This window comes from Podarcis erhardii (genome assembly GCF_964252035.2).
Source record: "Podarcis erhardii genome assembly, chromosome: 10".
Lineage (NCBI taxonomy): Eukaryota > Metazoa > Chordata > Lepidosauria > Squamata > Lacertidae > Podarcis > Podarcis erhardii.
Genome location: NC_138500.1, coordinates 6,307,761 through 6,322,100, shown reverse-complemented (window position 1 = coordinate 6,322,100; position 14,340 = coordinate 6,307,761). Strand labels below are relative to the sequence as shown.

The 14,340-nt window shown below is 46.7% G+C and overlaps 1 protein-coding gene across 1 annotated transcript in view; it reads left to right on the top strand.

Annotated features, from left to right (window-relative positions):
* Positions 1–12,894, top strand: part of GDI2 (GDP dissociation inhibitor 2) — a 29,385-nt gene extending 16,491 nt beyond the window's left edge. Inside the window, exons 4-11 of the mRNA XM_081880072.1 lie at positions 438–572; positions 2,334–2,532; positions 4,225–4,356; positions 5,698–5,797; positions 9,019–9,190; positions 10,673–10,817; positions 11,587–11,641; positions 11,741–12,894. Of these exons, the coding sequence (XP_081736198.1) occupies positions 438–572; positions 2,334–2,532; positions 4,225–4,356; positions 5,698–5,797; positions 9,019–9,190; positions 10,673–10,817; positions 11,587–11,641; positions 11,741–11,896 (1,094 nt within the window). The 3' untranslated portion in view covers positions 11,897–12,894. The remainder of the gene's footprint in view (positions 1–437; positions 573–2,333; positions 2,533–4,224; positions 4,357–5,697; positions 5,798–9,018; positions 9,191–10,672; positions 10,818–11,586; positions 11,642–11,740) is intronic.
* Positions 12,895–14,340: the final 1,446 nt, after the last annotated feature.

Sequence of the window (14,340 nt, the reverse complement as noted above, 5' to 3'; positions counted from 1 at the left end):
CCTCCTCTTCTCCAGGCTAAACATGCCCAGCTCCCTTAGCAGTTCCTCATAAGGCATCGTTTCCAGGCCTTTGACCATTTTGGTTGCCCTCCTCTGGACACGTTCCAGTTTGTCAGTGTCCTTCTTGAACTGTGGTGCCCAGAACTGGACACGGTACTCCAGGTGAGGTCTGACCAGAGCAGAATACAGTGGCACTATTACTTCCCTTGATCTAGATGCTATACTCCTATTGATGCAGCCCAGAATTGCATTGGCTTTTTTAGCTGCCGCGTCACACTGTTGGCTCAAGTTTGTGGTCAACCAAGACTCCTAGATCCTTTTCTGTATACATGGTTTGAATACATGGTTTGACTGGTCATCCAGGGTCTTTCAATGTATCTTCTTCACCTGTGTCGCCTCCAGCTGACTCGTATTCATTAAACTTGCTTTGGTTTCAGGCCAGCTGGTCAAGATGTTGCTGTACACAGAAGTCACTCGTTACCTGGACTTCAAAGTGATTGAAGGAAGCTTTGTCTACAAGGGAGGAAAGATTTACAAAGTCCCTTCAACTGAGGCAGAAGCCCTGGCATCCAGTAAGGAGATGGAGCTTTGACAGTACTCTTCTGGCTTTCCCCACCAGAGTTCTAAGATACGGAGTCCAAAATTATTGCGCTCAAACTTCTTGCGCTCCTCAGAAATTTTTGAGGGATATGCACCGGAGCTTTGTTCAAAAGTGTAGAACAAATTAGTACAAAAGACTGCGTCTGGTTTTAACTTATAAGCACTAAACTGAATTTGCAGTGCTTGAATTCACTGGTACAGCTTCACCATAAATGGATGGATCTGTGTGACAGATTCTTATTTATTTATAAAAAATATTTATATGCTTCTGTACCATAAGAATATACCAACTGAATATATGAGAACTTTATAGCTGAAGTATTCCTAGCGTGCCATGTTTAAGAATAATGCTTTTTTCACTTCTTACAACATAGAAAACAGGGATGAGTTCAAAGGTCTGGTTCTCATTCACTTTCCCAGCAGTTATTAGTCAGAGGGCCCAATCTGCACTCCTTAATGCCATTCATAAACTTGGCTTATAGTGAGGCTTATAATGAAATATTCAAGGGACGCAAGTGGCGCTGTGGGTAAAAGCCTCAGCACCTAGGGCTTGCCGATCGAAAGGTCGGCGGTTCGAATCCCCGCGGCGGGGTGCGCTCCCGCTGCTCGGTCCCAGCGCCTGCCAACCTAGCAGTTTGAAAGCACCCCCGGGTGCAAGTAGATAAATAGGGACTGCTTACTGGCGGGAAGATAAACGGTGTTTCCGTGTGCTGCGCTGGCTCGCCAGATGCAACTTGTCACGCTGGCCACGTGACCCGGAAGTGTCTCCGGACAGCGCTGGCCCCCGGCCTCTTGAGTGAGATGGGCGCACCAACCCCAGAGTCTGTCAAGACTGGCCCGTACGGGCAGGGGTACCTTTACCTTTTTATAATGAAATATCTATGCTAGAACAATCACTTTCTTGCATATTTATGGTTCCATAATAAATTTCAAAAAGCTTTTTGCAGTCTAACAGCACTTGTCTCAGTACTGTGACCATGGGTCACTCCTATTACATGCCTGTTCACACCTTCAAATAATTCTGAGGTTTGGGGCCTAAGAATTGGTGGTAAATCACTTGCTTTTGTTTGCATAAGGCCCCAAGTCCAGTCCCTGGCAATTAGTAACTTGAAGGCTCTCTAGTAGCAGAGCTAGGAAGGAGTACTGCCTCAGCTCTTGGGCCGCTTTTCCTCATTGGTATAGACTACTAAACTAGGAACGCTAATGGTCTCACTTGATTTACGGCCACATGCTCAGATTTGTGAGGTAAATCAGCCCGCCTTCAAATGAGGTTTATTTTTGCCCTGGTAGAAGGAATCGCTGCTCTGGAGCTTGCCAATAGCAGAGCAACGCTCCTGGTCTGAAAACACACTGACATATATTCCCAGATCAGGCCTGGCAGTTTTTGTGAGAACAGACTGTAATGGCCAAAAAATGGGTGCAGATTCAGTATATTTGCAGATAGCTCCTCTTAAATTTCTGCATGTTTGCTGGTGGGCAAGGGAGAAAACCATGTGCCAAATTTAGCTGGGTGTCTTCTGAGGAGAGGTAGTTGGGGAAACCAAACTGGAGAAGGCCTGACAGTGCCTCAGTTTCGATGCTTACCTAAACTGTAGCAGTGCTGCTGCTGAAATGCAAGTCCAGTAACTTATCCCAGGTTGGTGCTGAAACCCCCCTCTTGTGGATCCAGAAGAAGTTTGCAGCCTAATTTCCGGACAAGGTTCTGTTTTCTGACATGTCTCCTTGTTTTGTAGGTCTGATGGGCTTGTTTGAAAAAAGGCGCTTCCGGAAATTCTTGGTGTACGTTGCCAACTTTGATGAGAACGATGCCCGCACTTTTGAAGGTGTTGATCCCAAGAAGAACACGATGCGTGATGTGTACAAGAAGTTTGACCTGGGCCAGGATGTCATAGATTTCACAGGCCACGCCCTTGCACTGTACAGAACTGATGAGTAAGTCGCACAGAGAGAGAGAGAAAGAGATGCCTGTTCTGGGTGGGGTTTCATTCTGAAGAGACAGGTGTGCAGTAGTGTGAGGGTGCTTATTGTTCCATGGCTTACGGCTCAAGTGGCCTCCGTGTCTGGAAGCCCCTTTTGCCAGCTTTGGCCAGTTCAGCAGCTGTGACTGCTACAGGATTGAGACAGCTCAGCCACAATGGCTCAACAGGACTGTTGCAATGTGCTTTATGTGGGGCTGCCCCTAAGGCTCATCCTGATGTTGCAGCTGGTGTAAGATATTGCAGTCTGGCTGGTGATAGGAGCTGGTTGTTGACAACCTGGGACATTACTACTGAAAAATCTGCCCTGCTTGTCTGTACGCTTTGTTGTTGTTGTTGTTTAGTCATTTAGTCGTGTCCGACTCTTCGTGACCCCATGGACCAGAGCATGCCAGGCACTCCTGTCTTCCACTCCCTCCCGCAGTTTGGTCAGACTCATGTTTGTAGCTTCGAGAACACTGTCCAACCATCTTGTCCTCTGTCGTCCCCTTCTCCTTGTGTCTGTACGCTACTGGACCAAATTGGTTTTTTTTAATATATCTTTATTAATTTAAAATAAATACATTTATGAAAAACAGACATACATACAAGTAAACAAACATACAATCAAACAAACAAACAAATAACAGAAAAATCAAACAAACCACCACACTATAAGATATAAGAATTTAATTATCATCATATATACTCCTGGTATTGAAAACAATTATAAAATTTATAGAAAAGAAATTTAAAACTGACTTCCAGTTAATCTCACTGTACTTTGTTAACTGGACCAGATTTAAGGTCTTGCTTCAGGCCTTTGACTGGTTAACATTCTACGGTCTTTTAAATGTGTTTTGGGGCGACGCAGTCATTGGTTTATTTTTGTTTTATTATGTATATTTTACTATGATGTGAACCGCCCTGCAATCTTCTAATGAAGGACAGTATACAAATTTAATTAGTAATAGTGGTAGTAATGTAAAGCAAAAAAACGTACCTGAAGGACTGTCTTTCTCCATACATTCCTGCCTCTTTTTGAGATCTGGGGAAGCATGAACAGCTGTTTGGCCACAAGAAAGGGACCATTTAGCATGGTAGGGCTTATATTGTGGAATTAACGACGCAGGTTTCTTTTCTGTGTTTGGGTGCCAGCTTCAAACATTTTTATTTACACAAGTTCGCACTGTGACGAGACCCAATTCTATATTCTTCTGATCTGCACTTTACAAGGTTTATCCCCCCCCCCATCTAGTGGTATAGAAATGTGTAATTTTTAAAAAGTGCTCATGAGAAACATCTTGTGTGCTAAGATTTAAGAGAGGCTATTGTGTTCTAGCGCAGTGCATAACTGAAGTTTGAGTTAGTGGAGAAACATCTAAAGGAAGAGTGGAACTGATTCGTTCATTTTATGTCACAAAATTTATAAAATTTGACTGTAAAAATCCTCAAGCAGTTTACAAAAAACCGTAAACCAAAGTGGTTATTAAGAAAACTTAAAAACAACTTAAGACTTAAGTTAAAATAACAGTAGACTAAAAACATTAAGACTCTCATCACTAAACCTCTTTAGACATAGAAGTGCAGAGAAATGCACAAAGGCAGTGATCAAGCCAGGTGTCTGAAAAGCTGATCCTCATTATATAAACTCTCCTCTTCCCCTCAGCTACCTAGACCAACCCTGCCAAGAAACAATCAACAGGATTAAGCTGTACAGCGAGTCTCTGGCTAGATATGGCAAAAGCCCCTACCTGTATCCCCTTTATGGCCTGGGAGAGCTGCCCCAAGGATTTGCAAGGTGAGAGAACCTTTCTTTCCTTTTTCCTTTTTGGCAAGTGGCTCCACTGAATTGCCTATCCGTTCTCTGCACTCGTAGGCTTTGGGGCTCCCTTCCTTTCTGCTTCCAGGCCCCTCTGATTTTTCTGTGGAATCGACATGCAGCTGGCAGAGGAATTGTCTGCCACTGGGGGGGTTTTCCCTTGGGAAATCAATGGGCAGCTGCTGCCTTTACCATGGGCCTCCTCAGCGAGAGGCTGGGCTGCGTGGGACCCATGTGCAAAGCCAATTGCCTGACCCATAAGAGGCTTGGGGGTCTCAATGAGTCGTGTGGCTGGAGCACACAGCCACCCACGCGGTGAAAACTGAGAGAAAGGGAATGAGTTGCTGTTAGTCCTCAGTACAGCCACTCTGTGCAACGCAAGCCCTTTTTTCTAAAGACCAAGGCATGGTATAATACCCTCCCAGCAGAGTTGCCTGCAAGCAGGGGCGTAGGAGGGAGAGGTTGTCATCCTTGGCACACCGCGGGGGTCAGCACTTAGTGCGTGGCCTGACCTGCAGCACGCCTGAGTCACGCATCTCTCCTGGGAGTGATGTGGTGGCTCGGGGCCCCGCACTGATCAAAACGGCAGCGTGGGGCTTGCCAGGCAGACTCTCTGGGCAACTTGGCGTGCCAGTCCTGTGTGCCAATCACCATACCGCCCCCATGTGGTGCCCCCCTGCGCAGCTCACCTGGCCCCCGCCACTCTGGGTGCTGGAGCAGCTAGCTACACCCCTGCCAGCGAGTAAAGGCATTGTTCCCCTTGCCTGGCTCAAACTCCTTTTCCTGGCAAACATGGGGCTTCCAAACTTATCGCAGAGTCAAAGCCTTCCAGTTCCAATAAGCCAATCTAGGAAAGAGCTTCTCCATTGCCTTTTGAGTTCAATTTTCCATACTTTGGATACACTGCCCGTGCTTTAATGGGGGGGGGGGGACCTTGTGTTGGGGGGGCTGCATGCTCCTTCCATAGCCCGCCCCCCCCCAGCTGTTGGCAGGGCTGTGGGCCTGTGGGTCTCAGCTGCCTGAACTTGTGATCAGCTCACTTGACCAGCTGGGCATAGAATCATAGAATTGCAGGCTTGGAAGGGACCCCGAGGATCATCTAATCCAGTGTTTCTCAACCTGTGGGTCCCTAGATGTTGTTGGACTACAACTCCCATCATCCCTGAGCTCTGGCCTTGCTAGCTAGGGGTGATGGGAGTTGTAGTTCAACAACACCTGGGGACCCGCAGCTTGAGGAATAGGCAGCTGTTCCATACAGGGTTCGAACCCGCAACTCTGGCATCGCCGGCAACACGCTGAGCTGTGTTACTTCCTTGGCAGGTTAAGTGCTATCTATGGAGGCACCTACATGCTGAACAAACCGATTGAAGAGATCGTCATAGAAAACGGCAAAGTGGTTGGAGTGAAATCGGAAGGGGAGGTACAGTAATGCGGCTTTGTTTTTCTCTTCCGCTCAAAACTTACTTGCCATTCGCTGGCTCCTCTGCTGGGATGTCAAAACAGGGCTGAAAAGCTCCAAGGTGATAGATCTGCAGGTCCCAGTTGGGTTTTGTGCTTGAATGCAGTTACAGTGGTGCCTCGCAAGACGGAAAACCCGCTAGATGAAAGGGTTTTCCATTTTGGAGGCGCTTCGCAAAACAAATTTCCTATGGGCTTGCTTCGCAAAACGAAAATGTCTTGCGAGTTCCTGCAGGGTTTTTTCCCTTTTTTCCCCCTTTTCCTAAGCCCTAAGCCGCTTATCAGCTGATCCGCTGATAAGCCGCTTATCAGCTGATCCGCTAAAAGCCGCTAAACCGCTAATAGCGCTAATCCGCTAAGCTGTCAATGGGCTTGCTTCGCAAGACGAAAAAACCGCTATACGAAGAGCCTCACGGAACGGATTAATTTCGTCTTGTGAGGCACCACCGTATAACCCTTGGCCAAACTGGTGGCAGAATTAACACAAATGGAGTCATTCGGGTCTCACTTCTCTGGATGCCCCTGCCTCCTCCTTCTTTATAGCAGCTTTGACAAGTGGGCTGTGCCTCACAGAAACTTATGTCATGGGAATTCAAGCTTCCACAGGGTTCTTTGTTCTGCAGAAGGATACCCTGGGCTATCTGTGCAAGAGATTAACATGGCTGCTTCCCAGAAACTTTATGAAACTTCATCTGTGAACATCATGAAGCATAACTGATAGAAATTTGGGGTCATCCTTTGTGTTCCTCTTCTCCTTTATCCCCACACCAAGTTGGGGAAGGTGCTTGTTGGCATCTATAGATGCTGGTGTTGATGTATTGCCCTGCTAGTGCTTCCCTCTGAGTAATCTTGTTGCAGCATTCCCAGCTAAGTTGAGTCTTTAGGGCAGCCTTCCTTGACCTTGGGTCCCTAAATGTGGTTGGACTCCAACTTCCATTGTTTCCTAGCCAGCAGGGCCTGTGGTCAGGGATGACTGGAATTGTAGTTCCAAGAACATCCAGGGACCCCAAGCTGAGAAAAAGGCTGCTCTGGTTTGAGACTGCTGAGGGCATAACTATTGATAGAAAGCACAAGCACAAGCATACGTGCGCACGCACGCACACACACAGAGTGAGAGAGAGCATTGAAAAGGCCCTAGGACATGTTCAGTTGGGTGGTGAGGGAGGGTTAACTATGGGATGTCACTGCCTATCAACTGCTGTGGCAGGTGGGTGTTGCAGGGGTCAGCAACCTTTTTCAGCAGGGGGCCGGTCCACCGTCCCTCAGACCTTGTGGGGGGCCGGACTATATTTTGAAGGGGAAAAAAGAACGAATTCCTATGCCCCACAAATAACAAATAAGATGCACTTTAAATAAAATAAGATGCACTTTAAATAAAAGCACACATTCTATTCGTGTAAAAACACCAGGCAGGCTCCACAAATAACCCAGAGATGCACTTTAAATAAAAGCACACATTCTACTCATGTAAAAACACCAGGCAGGCCCCACAGATAACCCAGAGATGCTCTTTAAATAAAAGCACACGTTCTACTCATGTGAAAACACCAGGCAGGCCCCACAAATAACCCAGAGATGCATTTTAAATAAAAGCACACATTCTACTCATGTAAAAACACCAGGCAGGCCCCACAAATAACCCAGAGATGCATTTTAAATAAAAGCACACATTCTACTCATGTAAAAACACGCTGATTCCGTGGGCCAGATTGAGAAGGCAATTGGGCCGCATCTGGCCCCCGGGCCTTAGGTTGCCTATCCCCGGTTAGAGTCTCGGTGTGGGCAAAGGATGGGGAGAAATACTATCCAAGACACTCCTTGTCCTTGCCAAAGCATTTCTTCATTTTTTCCTACTCTGCTTACTAAAAAGTAGCGTTCCTGCGCGCAGGTTTAGAAACAGCAGGGCCCAGGAGGAGGCTGGTTGTGTTGCTGACCCTTCATTGCCCTTCCCAGCAGAGCAGAATTGGAGCAAACTTTGACCCCTTCAGGGGAGTGGAAGATGACTAATAAGAATAATAATAATTTTATCATTTATACCCTGCCCATCTGGCTGGGTTTCCCCAGCCACTCTGGGCGGCTCCCAGCAGAGGACTAAAAACAGAGTAAAACTTCAAACATTAAAAACTTCCCTAAACAGGGCTGCCTTCAGATGTCTTCTAAAAGTCAGATAGTTGTTTCTTTCCTTGACCTCTGATGGGAGGGCGTTCCACAGGCCGGGTACCACTACCGAGAAGGCCTTCTGCCTGGTTCAAATGGGGTGTGGCAGCTTTGAAAATGATATATAGATGGTACATGACCCCAGTTAAACTTGCCAAAATATACCATTTGGCTGATAACAAATGTTGGAAATGTAAAGAAAATGATGGAACATTCTTTCACCTCTGGTGGACTTGCCCTAGAGTGAAGGCCTTCTGGGAAATGATATATAATGAGCTGAAAAGGGTATTTAAGTATACCTTCACAAAGAAACCAGAGGCATTCCTTTTGGGTATTGTCGACCAGAAGGTGTTAAAGAAGGATCGAACATTTTTTATGTATGCAACAACGGCAGCAAGGATACTCATCGCTAAGTACTGGAAAACTCAAGATCTACCCACACTGGAAGAGTGGCAGATGCAACTGATGGACTATATGGAACTAGCTGAGATGACCGGCAGAATCCGAGACCTGGGAGGAGAGAAGGTTGAAGAAGATTGGAAGAAATTTAAGATTTATTTTAAAAAGCATTGTAATTTGGCTGAATGTTAAGATGGAGGCTAGATCATAAATAATTGACCACCACTAAATTAGATGCAATTAGGATGATAAGTGAGATTAAGGAAAAATCATAAACCTTTGGGAGAGCTATTAGATTATATTCTAAAGGAATGGGACATAAGAATGTAAACAAGATGATAATTTGCGGGCAAGAATTGACAATGATGCAAGTGGGAGCGGAAGACGTGAGGGAGTCCAAAGAAGTTAAGAAATTATGTTATGATATATGTTACATTGTTTATTATATTTGCATTTGTGTTTAAAAATCTGAATAAAAATTTATTTAAAAAAAAAAAAATGGGGTGTGGCAGCTGTATCGGACAGGCGCTGGCTGAGCCACTCTTGCAGTATTCTTGTTGATAATCCTTGACATCCAGTCCATTTGAAAACAAAAGGCCCCCTAAACCGGTGCCTCCTCCCCTGCAGATTGCCCGCTGCAAGCAGCTCATCTGCGACCCCAGCTATGTCCCGGAGAGAGTGAAAAAGGCCGGCAAAGTCATCCGGGTCATCTGCATCTTGAGCCACCCAATCAAGAACACCAACGATGCCAACTCGTGCCAGATAATCATTCCCCAGAACCAGGTTAACAGGAAATCGGGTAAGCTTGGAAGATGAGGTCGGTTCGCTTGAGGCATACGGCTCCTGCAGCCTCTCTTGTTGATGTGTCGTGTCAAGAACGAGTGATCCAAGACAAACCCCAGTAGGAACTGCTAAAAAATGAGTGGTGTGTTGATGGTTCTCTTCTTTTTTAGTAGTCTACTACTAAGTCAGGTGAGATTGACAGGTGGCATAAACCAGCAGATTCCTTCTGGGATTAGACATTTCCTGGAAGTCCGCAGCCATTTTCATCGGCCAAGGTAGCCCAGACATACCTACCGTATTTTTCGCTCTATAAGACGCACCTTTTCCCTCCTGAAAAGTAAGGGGAAATGTGTGTGCGTCTTATGGAGCGAATGCAGGCTGCGCAGCCATCCCAGAAGCCAGAACAGCGAGAGGGATCACTGCGCAGCGATCCCTCTTGCTGTTCTAGCTTCAGGCTTAGCCCCTCAGTCCCTTCCCCTGCCTCCCGGAAAAGCCCCCAAGAGCCGTCCTCCCTTTAAAGAGCTGCGCGGAGCGTGTGTGTGGCTCTTGGGGGCTTTTCCCCGAGGAAGGAGAAGGGCAGCCCGTCAGTGACGCAGCTCATGAAAGGGAGCGCTGAGCAGAGCCTGGGATGCATACAGGCTCGGCTCTGCGCTCCCCTTAAATAATATTTTTTTTTTCTTGCATTCCCCCTCTAAAAACTAGGTGTGTCTTATGGTCAGGTGTGTCTCATGGAGCAAAAAAATACGGTAATTCTGTAGAGGAGCAAAGCTTTGTATTCTTATCCTTTTGAAGCTGTTTTCGGGATAATTGGATTTTGTAGAAATTGCGGGAGTAGGAGCAGTGGTTCGGCTTCTTGTTAACATGTTTCTCAGGATTCTGTCTCTTCATTGGGCAGACTCTTTTTCCAAGTTCTTTTTTCTTTACTGTATTGTTTCAGAGAATGCTCATGTTATCTATATTATCTATATTTTGTGTTTATGTGAAGCATTTTTGACACAATCTTCAGTTGAAAAAAGGCTTCCAGGGCTGCTTGCAAATGTCAGCAATAAGACAGTTTAGACTTCCTGTTTGTGACCAAAAAAAGAGAGATTTGGAGGAAAAGCAAACTGTTTCTTAGTTAGGGAATTCTTGTAATGACCAGCTGGAACGGAAGAGTTTTAATAGATCTCTTGGTGCTACTGAATGAGACTGACTTATTACTGGATAAAATCCCTAATACTCAACACCTCGGTCTAGATTTGAGGGTCCAAGCAGAGCTCTTTACATGCTTGAGTCTGGATCCTTCCGGCTGCATCAGTGCTCTTGCTAACTTATAGAGCTCTCCTAACAGATACTTCTGGGATGATTTCCTGTTCTGGTGGGCTGGGCACACTCTACAGAGCCTGGGCTGCAGCATCCTGTTGTGTTTCTGCTGCAAGTCTTAATTCAGCCGTGTGTTGTGACAGGGATGGCGAAGCAGCTCAAGCCCCCTGACTCCTGCCCCTTTTGTCTCTCTTAGACATCTATGTCTGCATGATCTCGTCCGCGCACAACGTGGCAGCGCAAGGGAAGTACATCGCCATTGTGAGCACTACCGTGGAGACGAACGACCCGGAGAAGGAAATCAAGCCGGCCTTGGAGCTCCTGGAGCCTATTGAGCAGAAGTAAGTTCCCCTGCTCCAAACTCGCCATCTTCACTTGGAGGCACAGGGCCTGTTGAGCTCCAGAAAAGGGGTCCCTCAGCAGAGGAAAGCCACCCCCACACCTGCCATGCATTATGGGTTATTTGAGAATATGTATTCTAGGAACTGTGGCGCTGTGGGTTAAACCACAGAGCCTAGAGCTTGCCGATCAGAAGGTTGGCGGTTCGAATCCCCACGACAGGGTGAGCTCCCGTTGCTCAGTCCCTGCTCCTGCCAACCTAGCAGTTCGAAAGCACGTCAAAGTGCAAGTAGATAAATAGGTACCGCTCCGGCGGGAAGGTAAACGGCGTTTCCGTGTCCTGCTCTGGTTTGCCAGAAGCGGCTTAGTCATGCTGGCCACATGACCCAGAAGCTGTACGTCAACTCCCTCTTCCAGTAAAGCGAGATGAGCGCCGCAACCCCAGAGTCGGTCACGGCTGGACCTAATGGTCAGGGGTCCCTTTACCTTTTTATTCTAGGAACTGCTTGTTTTAAGGCCACTTGTGGAGGGGTTCTGTATGTATAAGGGAGTCCATTTCACTGTCGAACAGCTCTTACCATCAAAGTTCTTTCTGGTCTTTAGTTAGAATCTCCTTTCTTGTAACTTGGAGCCATTGGTTCGGGTCCTAGTTTCCAGAGGAGGAGAGAATAAGTTTGCTCCAACCTCTGTGGGACCAGCCCTTTAGAAACATACTTAAGTTTTTTTCAGAATCGCCATTAAAAGTGATTTTTCTTTTCTCATCTCCCTTAGGTTTGTTAGTGTCTGCGACCTGTTTGCACCAACTGACCTGGGCAGAGAGAGCCAGGTTTGTATGAATTGGGAAGCAAAAGACCACACGCCCTGGTGGGTGGGACGGAAGGGGAAAGCTTTGGCAGTAAACCCCTTTTCTTGCTGCTTCTTCTAGATCTTTATTTCTCGCACCTACGACGCCACCACCCACTTTGAGACGACGTGTGATGACATCAAAGACATTTACAAGAGGATGATGGGATCAGAGTTTGACTTCGAAGAGATGAAGCGGAAGAAGAACGATATCTACGGAGAGGAGGACCAGCAGTAACGGTGCTTTTTTAAGTCTTAACTTAGAGATCTAAATTGGCTGGTGTTGGGGGGGGGGTGTTACGTATACACAGAGGGACTTAAGCGAGCACCGTACGAAGTTCAATATTGTAAAAGCCTGCTTTTTGTAATCATATCTCCTGAGATTGAAAAAAAAAGAAAAAGAGAGTCCTGCACTGGTGAAAACGCTCCTCCCCTCTTTGGATATAATCATGTGTTAATTATTCTTTAAACGAGGTTGCTGTGTCAAAATTGGCAGATACTGATGCCCTTGACTTTTTAACTGTTGCTAACTTGACTAAAGGATGAGCAGATGCTAAAAGTTCCCTTGCTGACCTAGATTGTGGGGTGCACAAGCCCAAACCCCTAACACCCGCCTCACTTCCTCCTGACCCCTTTGTAGTCCTCTCCCACCCTGCCTTCTCCACCCCCCACCCTTTCCTTTTTGATCTGTGCTCCAGTGAAAGCAAGAGGTGCCCTGCTGACCATTTCCTCATTTTTCTGCCATGCTCCCTCTCTGCCCAGGAGACTCATCCCATCCAGTCTTAAACTTCATCGCAAAGCTGCATTATGGCCAAAGCCCACAGCAACTGCAGCCACGTGGCAGGATTTTCACCTGGTGTCGTCCTCTTCCTCCCTCCCCTTGAGCCCCTCTCTTCCCACCTCCACCCCTCTCCTTAAAAGCTTCTCAAAACGTTTACATCTGTCGGGACACAACTGTGCCGCAAGGCTTTTTGTGTTTTCAAGGCGATAAAACTAATAAAAACAAAACTTGGTGCAAGAATGAAACTCCAAAGCAGGCAAGGTTGTGTCTGTGTTTGTGCAAGTATTTTTCTTTCCCCCCTCTCCCTCTCCTCTTCTGTACAATGTCTGGCTTCTCAAGTGGACCAAACTGCGCTGCAGTATTGATTTGATGGAGCCTGTGGGGCTGCTTCTGTCTGGTGGGGAAGGCTCTAGATGACTTCTGTACTGCCAAGTAAAGCCAACTTCTGGAAACGAGTTCCGTGCTGTGGTCTGATTTCACCTCTCAGTCGCCCTCTCCCTTTGCCCCACGGGGTTCTGTAGATGGCATGCACAGGGCCCTGGTAAGACTTGAGGGCAAGGTTCCTAGTTGGCTCTCAAATGGGTTGGGGGAAGTGGTCTAGGGTTGAGGCAGTAAGGAGACTTTGAGCTCTCCCAAAGGGTGGGTCCTGCTGTCTCTTGGCCCATAGCAGATCATTTCCCGATAGTCTCAGAGTAGGCAAACCTGCTAAGAACCACCTCCTAGCTGCATCACCTTTGTTTTTGGTGTCCGGATGAAGCACTGAAAAACAAAATGGTCTACTAGCCATATACAGAGTTGGGAGCTCAGCTGTGGATCCTGCAAACTGTTGGGATACTGCCAGGGAGACAGCATTTTATTCAACAGCAGGAACAAAGGAAAAAAACATGTCGGCTTCCCTTCGTCTCCAGTAAAACAGCTAAAAGCAAAAGCCATATACAAACGGAACTTCCCAGCAAGCGCTGGAAGTAAACAGACATGTGACACACAACAGTCATGCCTGTACCCTTTTATGGTGGAACGGAACTATATCCTAACACAAACCTCTTAGTTCTTAAGACTGCCAGGGAGATACTCTGCACCGAGAGCTGGTGGCATTCTTTCCGATGTTTGGGGGGGCTTCTATCGGCTTTACTTTCCGCTTGAACGTTTTGCAAGGTCCATCTCGCTCTCACAAACACTAGCGTAAAGTCGGAGCTTAGTTTTCATCGTTTGGATTTCTCCCTTTCCTTTCCACCAAATGGTGCTCAATGCAGTTGAGAATTTTGAAGAGCGCATTCATGCTCTCCTTGCCACCTGCCAAGAAGCAGTAACCACTAAACCAGTTTGCAGTGGCATATATGTCACCTAGTGCTTCAGTAATTTTAGCTAGTCCCTCTTGGAATTTGGAGAAGACTCTGGATGCAATGATGCTTGCAGAAGTTTATGAACATGTTCATAATCATAGGCTTATGAACATTTCCCAGTGCAAATCAATATTACTGTTTCCAAGTCTAAGGATTTGCCCTAGGTAGACACAACACTGATAAATTCTGACAAGACTATTACAGCAGAGATGTCGCTAGACATTGTCCTTGACCACTGGTTCTGCTGCCTGGGGCTGATGGGAACTGGAGTCCCAATGTGAGTGAGACTGGTTTCCCCATCCCTGCTCTGCAGAAAGCTTACAGTGGTGAATCTGGGGGAATGATTAGCACTTGAGGCCAGCTGACGATCAATCTTCTGGAAGAACCGGGTCTTAAGGACAGATCTGAAGTGAGAATTTCAGCCTTGCTGCAATGCAATGCTCAAACCAAACAGAATGCCCCTGTGAAGCTGGTCGATGTTGATAGCAGAAAAGACTGCCCATGCCGTTATCACATTTTATGGTAGTCAAATCTAAATTCCAACCGTAGCTGCCCCAG